The sequence below is a fragment of the Crinia signifera genome, chromosome 19 (genome assembly GCF_055691185.1).
Source record: "Crinia signifera chromosome 19, ASM5569118v1, whole genome shotgun sequence".
Taxonomy (NCBI): Eukaryota; Metazoa; Chordata; class Amphibia; order Anura; family Myobatrachidae; genus Crinia; species Crinia signifera.
In genome coordinates, this window is record NC_139226.1 from 27563226 (window position 1) to 27581635 (window position 18410).

At 45.1% G+C, this 18410-nt stretch overlaps 1 protein-coding gene across 3 annotated transcripts in view; it reads left to right on the forward strand.

The window, feature by feature from the left end:
• Positions 1–18410, forward strand: part of GRIK5 (glutamate ionotropic receptor kainate type subunit 5) — a 257460-nt gene that overhangs the window by 189373 nt on the left and 49677 nt on the right. For all 3 annotated transcript variants that reach the window (XM_083162218.1, XM_083162220.1, XM_083162219.1), the window contains exons 6-13: positions 1787–1965; positions 2066–2119; positions 3510–3671; positions 6316–6468; positions 8306–8410; positions 8990–9097; positions 9393–9596; positions 17563–17676. In XM_083162218.1, coding sequence (XP_083018344.1) covers positions 1787–1965; positions 2066–2119; positions 3510–3671; positions 6316–6468; positions 8306–8410; positions 8990–9097; positions 9393–9596; positions 17563–17676 — 1079 coding nt within the window. The remainder of the gene's footprint in view (positions 1–1786; positions 1966–2065; positions 2120–3509; positions 3672–6315; positions 6469–8305; positions 8411–8989; positions 9098–9392; positions 9597–17562; positions 17677–18410) is intronic.

The following is an 18410-nucleotide window of genomic DNA, read 5'->3' on the forward strand; positions in this document are numbered from 1 at the left end:
GCACTTGCATGTGCTGGTGGCTTCTTACTGGGCACTGTGGCCCTGTTACTCAGCTGGTAGTGATGTTGGTGACTATTATCAAACCAAGCATACGGATGACCCACTCACAGAGATACAGGAAACGCATGGTGCAACTTAGGGGGATATTCAATTATTGACGTTTTTGTTTGACCAGTTCAAAAATCTTCCAATTTGTGGCCATGAAATTGCTTGTGCCGATTGTTCCACTGGTCAACAAATCCGGCACGGTCAAAAACCACCTGGAATTCGCCACAGATCCACTTGTTTTCAACCACTGCCGGTCTAATTTGCTGACGTTTACTGTTTTCGGACTTCAGAGCAAACTTTTGCATGCCAGGCGCACAGGCTCACATTTATTTTATGTCTAAAGCAAAAAAATAAATCTTTATAAATGTAATGTCACCGGGAGCGCAGTTATTCTCTTAGTGTTTCTGGATTACATTTGTTTGATGGAACCACTGCTGACCCTACAGTAGTGTGAGCCAAATGGAGGTTGAGATGTACTAAAAGCCTTGTAGAGAGATATAGTACCAGTCAACCAGCTCCTAACTGCCATGCTAGAGGCTGTGTATGAAAAACGACAGGAGCTGGTTGGTTGGTAGTTTATCTCTTTGCACTTATACCGCTTTCAGACATAAACCCCATCTTTAACCCGTTTCGGGCCAGGAATCTGAGCATGTGTTAAAGCCAGGGTACTTACATGGGTGATGACCCTGGTTATTCCCAGGTCCTCACCATTCACACCTGACTCAAGTCTTCCGGTTTACAGTGGACGCTTGGAGATTATGTCCTACTATCCCCGCCAATGAATTTCTTTTAGGCATCGAAGACCACGGTCATATCTTCACACAAGCTCGGACAATGACCCGCGTTGAAAGTTCTTGGAAGAAGCACGTTCGGATGCAAGGTCATGGACCTGGGGCTGTCAAACTGGGTCAAACCCTTTCAGACATAAGCAGGTCAATGCGCATGTGGGGCTTATACTGTATGTGAAAGGGGCATGAATCACTCTTTATGGCTTAGTACATCTGCCCCATATAGAGTACAGGGGCAAAACAGGAGGAAGTTTTGCTATGGTGACGGTGTTTCTGCAGAGGTGCCGAAATGTGTTGCTACAGGGGTAAGAGGCTTGTGTTGCTACTTAGGATGGGGCAAACACCTCTTAAGTTTGTTTGTGGACCCTTCAAACTCCCAATGAGGCCAATGATCTAGAAAAGGTTGTGTACCCCTCTTGTTGAGTCGATCAGAAGCGGTAATGTTATCTGAAACTCGCCATCTTTTATAGGCTTGGCCTATCTGCTCATATCTTCCATTTCAGTCATACACCTGTACGTCCTTCCCTTCCTCTGTGGGGTTTATTTACTGAGATGGGAGTTGTATTGAAGATTGGATGTTGCTATGGGCAACCAATCAGAATCTACTTATTTATTTAGCACCCACTAGAAGACAAGAGATAAAATCTGATTGGCTGGCAATGTGTTAGATATACAAATATTTGTGAATGGTTATTCAGCAAAATCAGCTAATTTCCACAACGGAATTCTCTGTGACATTGCTTAACCGTCAACCAATCACAAGTGTTTTATGTGGATGGGTTATTTCTTGTGGTCTTGTGGTGGGGGGGGTCTTTCTTTATTTTTTTGGGCTTGCCCTCCCCTCACCCCCCCCTTTAGACTACAATGAACCCATAAAGCTATCCTTATCTTCGCTCTCAGGAAGTTAATCCCAGTTTTAAAGTTGCTGTCTTTCCTCTTTCACCTGCCAGGTTTATTGCGGCTAGAGGAGCTGGTCCGACAGTTCCTAATATCAAAGGATACACTATCCGTGCGGATGTTGGATGACACCAATGATCCAACCCCTTTATTAAAGGAAATTCGTGATGACAAGGTGTCCACTATCATTATAGATGCCAATGCCACCATATCCCATCTCATTCTTAAGAAGGTCAGTATTCCACTCTCCGCATCTAGAATTTCCCCTTCCCTGTTGTCTGTGTTATGTACAAATGTCTACCTGACTCTTGTTCTCCCTCCTCTGTCTGCAGGCCTCAGAGCTTGGGATGACGTCTGCTCACTACAAATATATTCTGACAACAATGGTGAGACCAGATGTCCAGAAAAGGGGGGGGGGGTCCATCTAGGCTGGAGGACAAACTGGGCCACTCATACTAGTATAAACAATAAATCCATATTTGGGAATTTACATTTTTTAAATAAAGGCAGCAATAAAAGAAACAGCAGATTGTGAACGGTCCTGGTCATTGTTCGCAAAGAGATTGTGTGTGAAACTGTTAAAACGAAAGGTGTGTACACACGGTGCAACTGCCTTGCTGTTCACTAGTGATCGCACCTTATTACAGTACATTTGCAAGTTGTATACTTTGTAACGGGGAAACATACTACATTTGGCCCCTGATTTTTTTTTTTCACTCAACATTTTTTTAATAGCTGCATAATGTAGGTTAGGTGCAATTATTCATACTTTTTTTGTGCAAGGAGAAAAGAAGACTTTTTGGGGGGCACTCTTATTTTTAGTTAATTTAGGGTTCTGGGATATGTTTTGGTAACGTGCTCTCAAAATAAAGTAAAATATAACAAATAACAGGCAGCCATCCAGACGAGCGACTGTGATGATTCAGTTCAAGTCCCCAATGCCATCTACTAATAAATGGTATTGGGTACTTGAACAGTCGCTCGTCTGGATGGCTGCCTGTTATTTGTCTAATACCATCTATTTTTCTGTTTGTTTTTGTGTATCTTTTGATCATTATCAATATTGACCTTTTAAACAGATATTAATAAAAGTTATATTTTAATTTATTTTGAGAGTACGTTACCAAAACATAGCCCAGAACCCTAAAATAACTAAAAATAAGAGTGCCCCAAAAATAGTCTTCTTTTCCGCTTGCACAAATAGTCTATCTTACAGACCCAGGAAGTACCGTCAACCACCTCAAACCAATAGAATGTGTCCAAACACAACTATGCAATAAAAGTTATGTTGGCTACACACCAGTCTCAGTGGGACAATATAGGGGTGCTTCCTCCAGTGAGGCCCCCCAAAAAACATCTAAGCTATTCATACTTGCCTACCCTCCGGAAATGTCCGGAAGGTTCCCGAAAATCAGTTCCCCCTCCTGTCCCCCCCAGAAAGGCTGTCAAGCCACCAGCATGTGCCTGTGGGGGGAGGGGGGGGGGATGGACACGGCAGGGGGAGCCGTTAATTCAAATGCCAGTATCTGTTGCTCTTCGGGGAGGGGTTGGGACTATAATGACGTGAATTGCATAATTTTGCGTCATTTAATACCCATAAATTGGCTTGGTGGCCTCATCCTCCCCCTGAGTGTGTGTTATCTGGTCTCCTCTCCGGGCTTCCTGGGCAGTTGTGTGTGTATATATGTCCGATTATGTGTCATATAACTCCCAGGGAACAAAGTGAAAAAGAGCGAGGAGACATCACTTATATTCTATGTTCTATGTTCATTGCAGGACTTTCCATTGTTATCTCTGGAAGGGGTTGTAAGTGACCATTCCAACATCCTGGGATTTTCTATGTTTAATAGCAGCCATCCCTTCTATCTGGAGTTTCTGAGAAGCCTCAACATGTCTTGGAGAGAAAACTGTGAACTCACCACGTACCTGGGACCTGCAGTAAGTCACAGTATCATAACGATATGTCATTGTATGTGCAGAACTATATAGTCATGGGCATAACCATAGAGGATGCATATGGTGCCATTTACTATGGGGCCCAGAGGAGAAGGGGGCCTGGATCCACGTTCTAAAGTTGCAAACCAATTTACCAGAGTTGCATGCTAAGCAATTGGGTCTGATCCAGTTTCCATCCTGAAGTGTGTGATATTACGTTTTGACCGAGAGGTGTATGTATTGAATATTATAGTAGTAAGGAGCACTGTATTGTGGCCCAATATGTACTGGATACCACTGTAATATTGCATAATATGTACAGGAGGCCCCTGTAATGTGGCCCAATATGGACTGTAGGCCGCTGTAATGTGTCATAAGCTGATCTGCTCATTGTAATGTGGAGAGCACTATAATTTTACATAATATGGCACAATATGAAACGGAGGCACTAAAGTAGGGCATAATATAAAATGGGGACACTATATTGCATAATGTGAATTGGGGATACTGTGTGGTATATTGTGTACTGGCAGCACTATTATGTTACATATAAACTAAGGAACTTCAGTACAATGGTTCATAAAATAAACTACGGCACTACTGTGGGGCATAAAATGAATAACTGCTTTGAAGAGGTGTCTCAAGAATCATTGGGACAGGGCCCTCTTCAATGCTGTATGTTTCTAGGGGCCCACAATTTTCTAGTTACACCCCCTGTGTACACTATAGGACTAAAGTAGATTATAAGCAATCTTACTATAACTGTATGCACCAAGGGCTGCAATGAGAAGCCTTGTGCACTGCTCAGGGGCAAATTTGGGATTTCTGGATGGGAGTTTCCAAGCGAACGCGCCCCCTTTCTGAATTTGTACTGGTTTTTGCTCTTCAGATGTTGAAGGGTGTGCCAGAGCGCTCCTTACCCTACTCTACCACCCACATACTGTAAGTTTTAGCTCTTGTGCACCAGATGCTGAGATGAGCAGGGTCACTGGTGGGTGACGGGGGCATGAGCATACTTTTGCACATTGCAGTAGCTGTGTATGGGGCAGCAGCTGCGATTGCATTAACCTACAACCCTGAATCAGTCCTGTACACCTCCCAGCAAGAGGCCTTGACAAATGCTGGTGTTTTTAGGCCATGGTGTACCCCTTCTGTGTATATGAACAAAGCATTCGTTATCCATACCCAGGGAAGTGGGCAAGAAGAGACACAGACATATTATTTTAAATTATACATAATTAAATAAAATGATTAAAACACACATTATGTATCATTAAATATAATTATAGCATCACCTTTGTAACAAATGATACATTAACATTTGCTAAAACAGTTTTGAGGTTTCCATTTGAGTGACCAGAAAATGTTAATTGGGAAAGATGGTACAGTATTTATATGTTTTTTCCCCATTGAATTCCCAGTGGAGAGGACCATGTCTTAGTGGTGACCACATTGACTGGTTGATAAGACATAATGGTGTGTAATTATGAAAATTACATGTGAAATATCTATGACTGCCGTGCTCTTCAGTTGAATACCTTACAAATGAAACCAGCAGCGCCGGTGGAGCTCATAATTAGAAAAGGGGTGGGGCTTATCGGCTGGACTGCGGCATGGCATTTAAGTACGGTCAATACTAATTGTGATGAAATAACTGGCATTAATGAGGCGCTTGCTTAATAGTAGATGAGACCTGGAAGAGATCAAATGCATGGTGCTATATGAAAGATCCAACTAGGTGGAGAGTCAGCTCACTGGTGTCTGGAGATGATGTCATCTTTGAGTGCCAGCAGAGGAGATGCCATGAAAATCACCTGGGTCCAGCCTGTGCTGTGAAAAGGTTTCATGGTGTTGTGACACAGCTTGAAACCATTGTTAAGTGACCCAGGCTTTTGACTTGAAAGGGGTATTACTGTAGTCTGATTGTATGACCCCCCCACAATAGAATGCCACAATTTTGCCTTATGTCACCACGGTGGCAGTGCCATGAAGAAAGCCAATGGTGTAATCAGGTTCCATCCAACCACTTCACTGCAGTATTGGGTGGAATGTGGGTGGTTGTCCTAATGAATTCTGGTTTCTCCTGGAATTTCTAGGAGAGTAGTTGTATATGTGTTGGTGTAAAGTGTGTGGCCTGTAATAAGGACAGCATCACCAGCCGCATACCAATGAGAAATCTCATTTAGTAGACATATATTCCAAAATAATGAGGTTGGAAACATTTGGTTATTAGCCTTTAATTACTTATGTTACTGGCCGGGATAAAATAAATCAAAAAATACCTGGTGGTATTGGTAATTGCTTCCTTGGCAAATGTAATAGACTCAGATTTCGGGGGCTGTGCGGAATGCCGGTCCAACTCAGATTTGTTTTAAAGTGGCAATCATTTGGAAGGCAAAACCATGTCTTGCAAGTGATTGCCCCTTTTAAAAAATGTCCATGTTTGGCCACCATCCTGCACAGCCACCGAATATTGTAGGCTGTTACCTCTGGCTCAAAGTGTAAAGAAATGGAATAAGTGTTAGATGATGGAAATAGTGAATAAGTGATGATCGTTTTAGCTGTCTGTAAAATGATGTCATTGTGATTGCAGTGATACCCAATAAGAATTTCTCTTTCCTTTCGCTTGTTCGTCTTCCTCTCCCAGCTCTCAGCTGCGCTCATGTTTGATGCCGTACATGTCGTAGTCAGTGCGGTGCGGGAGCTAAATCGGAGCCAGGAAATTGGTGTAAAGCAGCTATCCTGCAGCACTTCCCAGATCTGGCAACACGGGACGAGCCTTATGAACTACCTGCGCATGGTAAGTAGGCATCTACGTGGCCAAGCTCCCATTAGTTGTGTTAGTAGAAAAATAACCTGTGGCTTTAAGAAGATATAGGTGAAACAGTGGCGTAACTATAGTGTGGCAGCCCCAGCTGTGGCTTGGGGGAGCACGTGGTAACGGGGCGCACTGAAAAATACCTGCTGACCTGTACGAATATACAGTTTGCTGTCACTCATTAGTAGTGGGCGGTGGTGGCTGTGTATTGTAGCTGCGTACCGTAGGTGACAGCCCTCTCCCGTGTCCTCGCCTCCTCTGTGCCTGGGGTAGCGGCTGGTGTCATTACCCGCACACACTTCCGGCCGATAGTATCTCTGGTCGGTCCGTGGTGACGGAAGGCTACAGTATGTCAGCGGATGGGATGTCCTCCCTGTTACGCCGCATGGGCGCATGTCACTCCTGGGGAGCTGCAGCAATACACATGGTGGTGCACAGTGGCCCAGGTAACCAGTCTGCACCATTGTCATGTTTTACTAAAGAAGGCGGGTCGGCGGGGGGAGGGGATGGAGCCACAAATTTTTTGGGCAGGGGGGAGCTAAATTTATAGTTATGCCACTGACTGGTGAAGGTAATGAGTACATTAGCACAGTTTTACAGTTTTTCATAAATGGGAGTGGGCAGGTTCAGCAGAAAACAGCACTATTGAAATAGAACACAGGTTCTCAAAGTCAATCCTCAGGACCCCACACAGTGCATTCTTTGCAGGTCTCCTCATAGAATCACAAGTTAAATAATTAGCTCCACCTTTGGATCTTGTCAGTCAGTAATGAATGCACCGTTGCACCTGCCGGGTGACCTGTAAAACATAAACTGTGTGGGGTCCTGAGGGCCGAGTTTGAGAACCTCTGAAATAGAGTGTAATGAAGTTTTTGACATCGGTAGTACAGCTTGAATAAAGGCTGTATTGCTATATACTGTACAGTCCATACTAATACATACATACTTTACCATTTAAAAAAATAATAATAATGCATTGTAGTAAATTTGCTGAATCTCTGCCCAGTACTTCCTGTTATAACGCCTAAGCATTATTCAAATGAGCTCCTGGTGTGGGCCGATCAGTGGGCCGGAGAGCATTTGGCATTAATGTCATGTGATCACAGGCAGCCAATGTTATGACAGCTGGCAGTTTGATTCTCGCGAGAACAGTGCTCTGCCCAGTACATTGGATTTCCGCACATCTAATAATATTACTCATTTATACCTACTACAGGCAAAGAGAAAAGCAAAAGAAACTGATTTTATGAATAATAAGAAAAATGCCTAAATATGTTTCAGCAGCAGCTTCCCCAATTCCAGACGTAGCACAAAGACAAATAAACTTAATGCAAAACACAAAAGGAACATATTTGTAAGGAATAGAGAGTGTGTGTAAATGACAGACCCGTCTGTAACAGCATTGTGTGCCTTGGGCAAAGCAACGAACTGGGGCCCCTACAAAGCAATTCACAGGAACCAATTAACAAAAATTCATAACATGTCATTCTTGCAGTCCTATTCCATCTCCCAACATTTCCATGCAGTGAATGGCTGTCAGGCCTCTTATTGGTGGATAGTTCCAATTATCCACCAATCAATTCACTGTCTGGCTTCAGGTGGTATGACCACCACCTTCTGCTGCTCGGAGGCCCCTAGAATTGTGGGGTCCAGAGCAGCTGCCCTGATTATATGTTAAAATATCCCTGGTGAACGGGGTCATCAAGCTGTGAGGTTCTATTGCCCGTAAGTACATATGGCCTGACGGGAGGGATGAGATCATTATCTATTGCATTACTATATTTATCACCATGTTGCCCATTTGTTTTAATCCTCCCAGGTAGAGTATGACGGGCTGACTGGACGAGTAGAGTTTAACAGCAAAGGTCAGAGGACAAACTACACACTGCGCATCCTGGAGAAGGCAGGAGATGGTCACCGAGAGGCAAGTGTTGCAGGATATAGCACTGCGGAGTTACTGGGAAGCTGTATGTATTGTGGGGAAGCTGTATGTATTGTGTGGCATGGCCGTTGTGATGGACTAAGGTGGTGGTTATAAGTCGAGCAGTTCCGATATCACTTCAGAAAATAGCAGTTAAAATCCTGCTACGTATTTTTATCGCTGGCCATATGCAAGGTGATTGACAGGACGCCGCCATTTGTGGGTGGTACCCGTCCGTTTACTGGGAGTGTCAGGGAAAACACCAAACCAACACCACAAAAGGGGCCTGTATCCAGGAAGACAGAAGTCTATTCCTGATTAACCATTGTATATAGATACAGATTAGAAGCCATTGAGCGGTTGATGTAGACCGTATCTTGTGGGTTTTTCCCCAATGCTCTGGGAACCAAGCGCCCGCACGTTCAGGAGACTCATCCACATAACAATCACATCCTCACTTATATTATAGGGACATTTTTTTTGTTTACTGGTAATAAATCAATTGAGTATTTTCCTCCTTGTGTTGCTAAGGTGGTGGAAGACCACTTGCACTATTAACCCTTTCTTTAATACATGTTGCAGGTTGGAGTCTGGTATTCAAACCGTACCCTGGCCATGAACGCCACCACTCTGGACATCAACATCTCCGACACCTTGGAGAACAAGACTTTAGTGGTCACCACGATTCTTGTAAGTTCCCTCCAGACGAGTTTCCCTTGTTTAGCTAGGCACCAATAAGCCAAGTGCTACTGTATCCACCTCGGCGATGGAATACTAAGGTAGCTTTGTCAATTTCTTCTGGACTTTCTTAGTGGTACTCTTCCAGTAATGTAATCTGACAGTGTTATTTTTTGCACCACATCTTTGTGGTGTATTCCTCTGCAGTATGGTCTTTTTTTCATGTCTTCTTTGTAGCTGTAATCACAAGTAGTCTTCCTTCCCGAGACTCATCCATCTCACTGATGTTCCATCTCTCGCTCTCTAGGAGAATCCCTACATGATGCGGAAGGCGAACTTCAAATCCCTGTCTGGCAATGACCAATACGAAGGCTTCTGTGCGGAGATGTTGATGGAGCTCGCTTCTCTCCTGAGGTTCAACTATAAAATAAAGCTTGTGGAAGACGGACTGTATGGAGCTCCTGAGCCTAACGGTTCCTGGACGGGGATGGTGGGAGAACTCATCAACCGGGTGGGTGATGCTGCTTAATTGACCATCTCTGATGTGTTACAGGTTTAGGTTTAAAGATCTACAGTATATAGTCATTAGGTCAACAGGGTGAAGGTGTTGACAGTTAAATGATTGACATAGCTTATGTCGATAGGGTCAAAGGGACGACTTGGTCAAAAAATCAACATGCAAATTGTCAACACAGAAAAAGGCAACACTTTTTAAAAAGATTTGAACCCTAAACCTAACCCTCCCGAAAGTCCCTAATCCTAACACCCCCCCCCCCCCACGCATTTTGACCCTGTCGACCTAAGTCCATGTTGACCTTTACACTGTTGATCTTTGGTTACTGTCGATCTTTTTAATTGTTAACATCTTATGAGGCCTTTGTTTTCCTGAAGTTTGTAAGAAAGGGGAATACAGAGAATATATAGTAACAGGTTCGCCTTTCAGACCGGACGCATCAGGCAGTTTCTGGTAACTCCACTTTACAGCAACATAGCAACAAACAACCAACAGTATTTGTCCAAGGAGCGCTCCTTGCGCACGATGCCTCTGTGCCTCCGGGCACTGGCAGTTCAAGTCCCTGGTGCTATAACACTTGTCCCTGCTCACTGGCTCCTATCGAGCATCAGCACCAAACTGAACAAGGTTTAAATCCCTTTCCCTTCTCCTACAATCAGCCCATTCCCACCTGTGGCTGTGCAGGTCTGAAAACCTGGACTGGAGCCGTATGTTTGGGAGCCCACCCATCTATCCCCCAAGCATGCATCAGAAAGCCATTCCTGGCTTTGCAGTGAACCAGGTTCTGTTATCCGGCTGCAAAGCATTCTCTCTGATGCTGGATGGCTCCTGAACCCTTTACAGGGCAGCTGTTACCAGAGAAATCTATCAGTCTCTCTCTCTCTTTCTCTCTCTCTCTCTCTGTGTGTGTACTGTATATATATATATATATATATATATATATATATATATATATATATATACACAGTATATATAGATAAGCTATACTTCCATTTTAAATTAGGAAGATGGACCATGTCCCTGTTATGTTTGTCTTTGAGCTTAAGGTGAAGGGGACCCTGTTGGTAGGGTTACCACCTAGTCCCTTTAATTCCGGACACATATTAATTACACAGGTTCTGTGGCTGGCTGACTTCAAGACTCCACTTCACCTGATTTTAAACTGCCACAGAACCTGTGTAATTAACATGTGTCCGGAATTAAAGGGACTAGGTGGTAACCCTACCTGTTGGTGTAGTCAATATAACAGATCATATTATACAGATATATCATTTGTGAGGTAGCAGTGACATCACTTTGACATTGAGCCCTTGTAGGCCGCCACACACCGTGCCATTGCTATGAATACTGACTTAGTGTGACACTTACAAGCAGAGAAGTTAGCACCAAGCCTCACTAATGGCTTAAGAGGAATTTTTGGCTAAAGCAGCCAAAATCCTATGGGAGAATCCAACTCCAAGGCTAATTACCCGTCTTACCGGTGAAGGCTCCAGAGGAGGGGCTGCAGCACCGTCGTAAAATTCAAATAGGGGAGCAACACCAACTGCCAGTGAGTCCGTTCAGAGCGTTTTCATATGTGTCAAACCCTGCGGCTAATCGGATTTCCCCATAGAGGTGATTACTGCTCATGTTCCCGCTGAAGCAATGTTCCACACTCCCCCAAGCATTTTGACACATTATTATTCCATCCCCTTAGCCCCCACCATTAATCCGCACTTACACAGGATCCAGATGCCCCTACACATCATAGCTGTATAACAAGCCATTATCTCCGTTAGTCATGGTGGTATTGGGGTCCCAGTGATAGACATTGGGGGGATTTCCAGCTCACTCATTAGCATATGGGAATGCCCCAGCATTACCATTCGCAAGATGGGATCTGGGTCACTGCCAACGCCACCCCCCCCTCCCCCCCTCCCCCTTTGGTGGTGGTGGCAGATTTTTCTTCTTGCATTTGAATAAAATAATAAGCAACTGTAGAATAACAGATATTTAACTCCCCCCCAAAGTGCGCACTGACAACCAGGAACCGGCATCATAATTACAGCTGTTATTAATTACCACAGTTACGCGAGTCTGCAGGAAATCCTGTAGAGATATAAAAGACATTTCCTACTTTCTCAATTTCTCGCCTATCGGTGCATTTTACAAGCTTTAAATCCTTAAATAACATCTCCCGCTACCATCGTATCCGATGTAGAGTTTTGTAAACAATGTTTATTTGATGCTGAGCGCTTTAAGTTCACTCTACTGAGGAATGTACTGGCAGCCATGCATCATTTGCCTGCCTAATCGTATAATCAGACTTAGGCGCATAAGGTTGGTAATTATTGATGAACATAAGAGGCTAACATGAAACTGATCATTCAGTGAATCATCTCTGGCTGCACCCTGGAGACGAACACATTCCAGAGGCCGATTCAGAGGTGGATGCCGCTCCGTCCGCTCTTGCGTCCGTTACAATATGCAAATTCTAGTTTCAGCCAATGAAAAGGCCACTGGGTCAGATGTACTAAACGTCAGAAAGTGATAAAGTACCAGCCAAACAGCTCCTAACTAAACTTCAGAGGGGATTTTATTTTGTGATGTATAAAACATTGCTGAAAGACAGTAGCAGTAACAAGCAGGAGACATCCAAGTGTTAGTAATGCCGTGTTCTAACAATGCAACACCAAAGAGGCTCAGATGAGGAGCTAGTAGGCTGAACCCTACACGTGTGATCCATATACATGCAACAACTCCAGACCAGAAGAAGGCAACCCGTAGACAAGTCCAGAGCAAATACCAGTAACCAGCACAAGGGGCCGCCCAGCAGTAATTCTTGACATATCACCATTGGGGCACCATAGCGCACACCATGGGCACATGGATCAGCCCTATGGCAGGGGCAGCTTCTGTGTGCTCGCCCATGAGACTGGCTTTTTGTGCGTTCATTTTAGGCCACCTCTCAATCACCACCAGAAAAGTCCATCAGTTTTCCACCCCATTTCTGATACAGTCTGCCCCACACACCAGTAGTAGGAGTAGTACATGATGGGCATTTCCTCTTAATTGCACCCACTGTCCTTTGGAGACCCTTCTGGTGCCCCCAGTCACCCCCACTTTACCAGCATTCACTTCTGGTCCAAGAGCATTTGCAGTAAACAAGTGTAAAAGATCCTTCCAAAAACACCAACTGGCGCTTTTCTAATGGGTGCAGTGTGTGCGGTGCACACTGCCCCCCTGGTGTCCAGGGGGGCCCAGACTCTCACAATGCACCCTTTTTTTCAATACTTACCCTCCAGAGTCCCGCGTCAGCCATTTTCCATGCCTTTTATTGCATGCGCAGTAGACTCAGGGACAGCGCTATGGTGCCCTAATGTCCCGAGTACCTAGAGTCCACTCTACAACACAGCGGTTAGCGCAGAGGTGCCCATTCGCAGTCTGCACAGGGGACTCCTCCTCTCTAGAATCGCCCTTGAACACAAACAGAGCTACAGCTTGTACTGCATGTGGCAGCTGATGGAGATGTTAACAAACCAATCAGGTGCTATATACAATTCACACGCCCATCCTAGCTTGCTGAACTGCTGGAACAGAATGAGCCCAGTGGGTCAGACAGCACATTCAGACATAGAATATACTATGATCAGGTTATTGCAAGTGATGGCAGAGACTGTGGTGCGGGCTACCATCACAGAAGATGTGGCAGTGGGGACGGCGGGTATAGTGCACTGTACCGTCCAATGGTGGATCACCCCTATGATTTAGATTTAAGTGCCAAATTGCTAACCCCATAATATAGAAAGGTAACAATCAAACAAAATATTGTATAATAAAAAAGTGTGAATTGTAATATGAAGTAACAGGAAGTATTATGTAATAAGCCGGCCCGCTCTGGATGATTAGACGCAGCCATAGATAATGGACGAGGTAGAGTCACATAATTCATCTCCTATCACTACAAACCATTGATCGCTGTGACGTTGTCCATGGAATGTTACCGCTGTACGTTCCCGTGTATTTCATTCTTGGCCGCCTTTTTAACATTCCTGTGAGGCTCCCGATTTAATTAGTATTTATTGTAGACTAAAATGGTTACGGATTTGGGCACTCACGAGAGCCGTGGTCCCTGATTGATCAGAATTCCAGACATTAATCACCTGCTAATGCCGCGCATTCTGGCCCAGTGACAGAGAACAAGATTTTATTAATGAACATGCTGTGGTCGGAGGCGGGGAGCAGACCTGTCTGGCAGCGGAGCTGGGAAAGGCTCAGGCCTAGCTGGTGTGTGTGTGTGTGATGGGGCTTGCTCATTGTCTGACGGAGGAGGTATAATGGATGGGGTGACGAGGCTGCTGGGTTTTTCTAGTAAAGGATAGCGTTCGCTTCGTTCGTAAGGGGTCCGATGGTGCAGACGCATTTGTGCGCATATGCAGGGTGCGTGGCCAACATTAATGTACGCACCCAACATTGTGGGCGGGGGCATGTGGGGGGCAGTGTACTCGCTTATGGGAACTTGCAGTGTTTCATGGGTATTCCCATGAAACACATGGAAATTGCCGAGTGACGTGGGCACCAGGGGTGGGCAGCTGATATCACTGGGATGTCAGCTGCCCACCCAGTTCCTCCCAAATGTGCATGCATGCACCACATATTTCGATGTGGGAGGTTCTCCCTGGCCTGCGAATGGATGCAGTGCAGTGCAGTGCGGGCTCTGGTGAATTTTCAGCCTTGCGAATTTTCCAGAATACCCCCCCCCCCCCCCCGTCTGTCAGCGGTACACTGGGATCAAATTAGCTATCCTAAATGAGGGAGGACGCGGGGTTACGCTTTAATGACTTGCATGGCCAATTTGCGATCTATTCCAAAAACGGATACGGTTAATATGGCAACTAAATAAACGGTCACCTTTATGTAGAGACATAATTAGTGTTAACAATGTTGACCTTCTTTGTTCCTGTCAATTATTTCTTTTTTTTTTAAAGGAAAGGCAACAGATTTTTAGTTTAATTGTTAAAAGGTTTTGTTACTTTCAGAAGGATCTTGACCAGCTTTGGGCTGGCTCACAGGGGAACAGGGGAAACCACCAGTGGAGCCCACTGCCTAGAGGGCCCTCTCCTCCTCTAGAGAACACATTCCAGTCTGCTCAGCTGCCCCAGCAATTTTTAATTTAATGTACTGCAACCTATATTTGCTTTCCGTCTTGGCAAAATAATATTTACATTTTAATTAAAAAGCTCCTCAAAAAAAGACGTGTTGACTCGACAACAGACACATTTAATATGGGCAAGCCCCACGTATACTCTCACACCGGCTGGCCACGCATACAGCTTCAATCATCCCGTGTTAGGATCTGGGGACCCGTACCAGCTGTCAGCTGATCCAGCAGGTGACTGCGGGTACCGGCACTTACTCCGGTCAGCAGCGGGGCGGCACGCAGGGTCCCAGTTGTTGCCAAGTAACCGGCACAGAGCATAACTTCTGCCGCCCATCTTCCTGACGTCCGGTTGCCTAGCTGTTGCTAAGCAGCCAGGACACTGCAACTAACGCGCCCAGCAATTAGGGACAAGGCAGGCTGGCCTGCTGGGCTTCTTTGCATTGGCCAGAGGCTTCATTTTAAGGAAGTCAGGCCTGACAGCAGATGCCGATGATAGGTTTTGTTAGCTATTGCTGCATGCCTGTTTGTGCGGCTGCCACCGGTCATTCGCTTTACCACGCCATTTCCTGGACCACCATTTCCTTCCCTCTTGCTGGTGGTTTCACCCATTGAGCTGTTAATCAGTCCGTGAGTTACCCTTATTCTATGTGTTGTTGCTGCCCCTTTTGTGTGGTGTATTGTTATTATTGTACTTTTGGTATGGTGTATTTATCTTGTGTATTGTGGGGTTTACGTCCTCTGAGATTGAGCAGAGCTCAAACGCGTTGGCGACGAGGTTGCAGGTTTATCATTTTTTTGCGATGAGGCCACTTGTTATTTTGTTTCCATCCTTTTTTTTGTAGGTAGTCTTTAGTTAGTTATCCTCTTGCCTACCTCCAGGGAATTCCAGATCCTTATACTACGTACGACTTGTTGGCACCGGAGTTGGGGCGGACCTAATTCACCCCCTCAGACGTGGCTATTATAGATTAAGCCTAGCACTGCAGTATCTGGTTGCCCCTGAGGAGACACAATAGAGGTAGAGTAGGGTTTAACTGTGGTCACAGCTGCAGGGTTCACACCCTAAATCATAACACCCCGAGCTTGGACAGCATTTTTAAATTTCATTTGTTTCACCAAAATCATCATTGCTTTGCTCCCTTTTGTCCTAGATTAGTCTCCATGTTACTTCTAATCAGTGGCCACCAGCCTTCAGGAGTGGGCAAAAGTATAGAATGGATAGTGGCCAAGGCAGAGTTACAGATAGTGGAAGGGGGTCATAAGAGACATGGGGAAAAGGGTTCAGGGATCAGAAAAGAAAATGGACAGGAAGGGGGGGGTCAGAGGAACACATGAGGAGGAAGAGGCCAGAGCTACACATGGGGAGGGGGAGGTCAGAGTAACTCTTTGGGAGGTTAATGGGACATATGGGAGGGGAGAAGATAGGGTGTGGGATCAAAGGCACTGATGGATAGGGTGGGCATATGCACGCTTGGCCCTTATTGTATACGTATGTTCCCTCATGTGACTTTTGTCACCTGGAGATCAAGAAGCCAATTAAGTAGTGCCAGGTACAGTAGTAGCGCTCTCCTGATTGGCCGAGCTCCGCTGAGCAGATACGGTACTTGTGTAATATCTGGGCGCCCGATTTTTTCATTGTATTGCATCGCATCGCATGCAATATAGTGGCATACAAAGCGTGGCGAGCGGCCGCAGAATACATGTAAAGTAATCCGCGGGGCTCGCTGCGCTCGCCACTCTTCGGGCTCGGTGGCTCGCTGTGCTCGCCACTCTATATAAAATCCACTCCATGCGTAGTTGGATAGTGGGGGTATGAAATCACCCATGGGTGACTATACAATTAAAAATTGGGTCTTTACAATGAAAAATCGCATCGCATGCCTTAAGTAGTGGCATAAGATGAAAAAAATCGGGCGCCCAGATAATACACAAGTACCGCAGATACTATAAGGAGAACACCCCCATTCGAAGTAACTGTGGGAACATGAAGGTTAGCGCTAACCACAAGGTCAATTAGGCCAGACCCTCATGATGTGAGGCACTCTCTCAGTGATCCACACTCTGTGTCTCTGCATCACACTCTCTGTGTGATCTACTCTCTGTATTACACTCTCTCTGTGATCTACAAACCGTGTTATATTCTCTCTGTGATCTACAATCTCTGTATTACACCCTATCTGTGATCTAAACTCATATGATATGAATAGAAACCATAAGCCAGTGGGGGTTCTTGCAGGAAGAGCGCTAAATCAGAGCAAACGAGTAGGAATAATTGGACGTATCAACGAGAGGAGCTAGGAGCTGATACTGGGCGTCAGAATAGATTAAGCCATACCAGAAAGACATCAACATAGCTTTACTGAATCATAGAATAATGATAGCCGTACCTGTATAAGGAGGGCAGCGGAGGAATTGCAGATGATAACATAAATGTGAAATAGGGAGTCAGTGATAGGCAGGATGATATAGAAGTGGAGGGAGGAACAGATACTGTAACTGAGGACACAGTGGTACCACCAGGATGATAATCATACACAAGTGCCCCTGCCGGGCAATTTATTAGTGCATTCATTTTGGTTATGTACGCTCTCATCGATATAAAATAAGACATAAGACATTAAATTCATGCCCACGTATCTCCGGGAAGATGAGAGAACTCCACGAACGCTCCTTTATCCGTCTCCGCCGCCAAAGACATCAGTAGCACATTGCCAGGCAATATATCGCTGTCCTGGATGAAAGCTAATGAGGATAGCCTCCAGTCCTGTATGATGCCCATTACTTCTCATTAACGCGCCTCTCACTCCACGTCTTTCCCCACAGAAGGCAGACCTGGCCGTCGCTGCTTTCACCATCACTGCCGAGCGCGAGAAAGTGATTGACTTCTCCAAACCGTTCATGACCCTCGGGATCAGCATCTTGTACCGGGTTCAGATGGTAGGTACCAACCTGCACCCTATTCCTGGCTCTCCTTCCCCATCTTTCATGTACACAATCTGCAGTACTGGAAATGTTTTACAATAGCGGTTCATGGTCTACAGGTAACATTTATCTTAATACAAGTACTCTACATGACCATGGGGCAGATGTACTAAGCCTTGCAGAGAGAGACGTAGCAGCCAGTCAGCCCTTAACTGCCATCTGACAGGCTGGGTTTGAAAAATGATAGGAGTTGATATGTTGGTAGTTTATCTCTCTCTATATTCTATCTCTCTACAATTCTTAGTACTTCTGACCCTATAACTCTGACTTGCACAGGAGATGAAATGTAGGGTTAGTGTATTCATGTGAACACCCACACATGTTGTAATACACTCCTACAGTGATCCCGTACCACCATGTCCTACTGTATTCCGACTCATACATTAACCTCTGTCCTCCCCATGTACAGTCTGCCTCATCTATATGTACAGCCCAGTGTTACCAGTATCTCTCACATTTGTGTGTGTGTATGTATGTGTGTATATATATATATATATATATATATATATATATATATATACAGTATCTTCTAGATCAGCCATGTCCAACCTGTTGCCCTTCAGCTCCAGTCTTCATGATTTGGTATTAGGGAATGCTAAAACTATGGCAAGGCATGCTGGGATGTGTAGTTTCACAACAGCTGGAGGGCCGCAGATCGGACATGCCTGTTCTAGATCATTGGTGGGCAA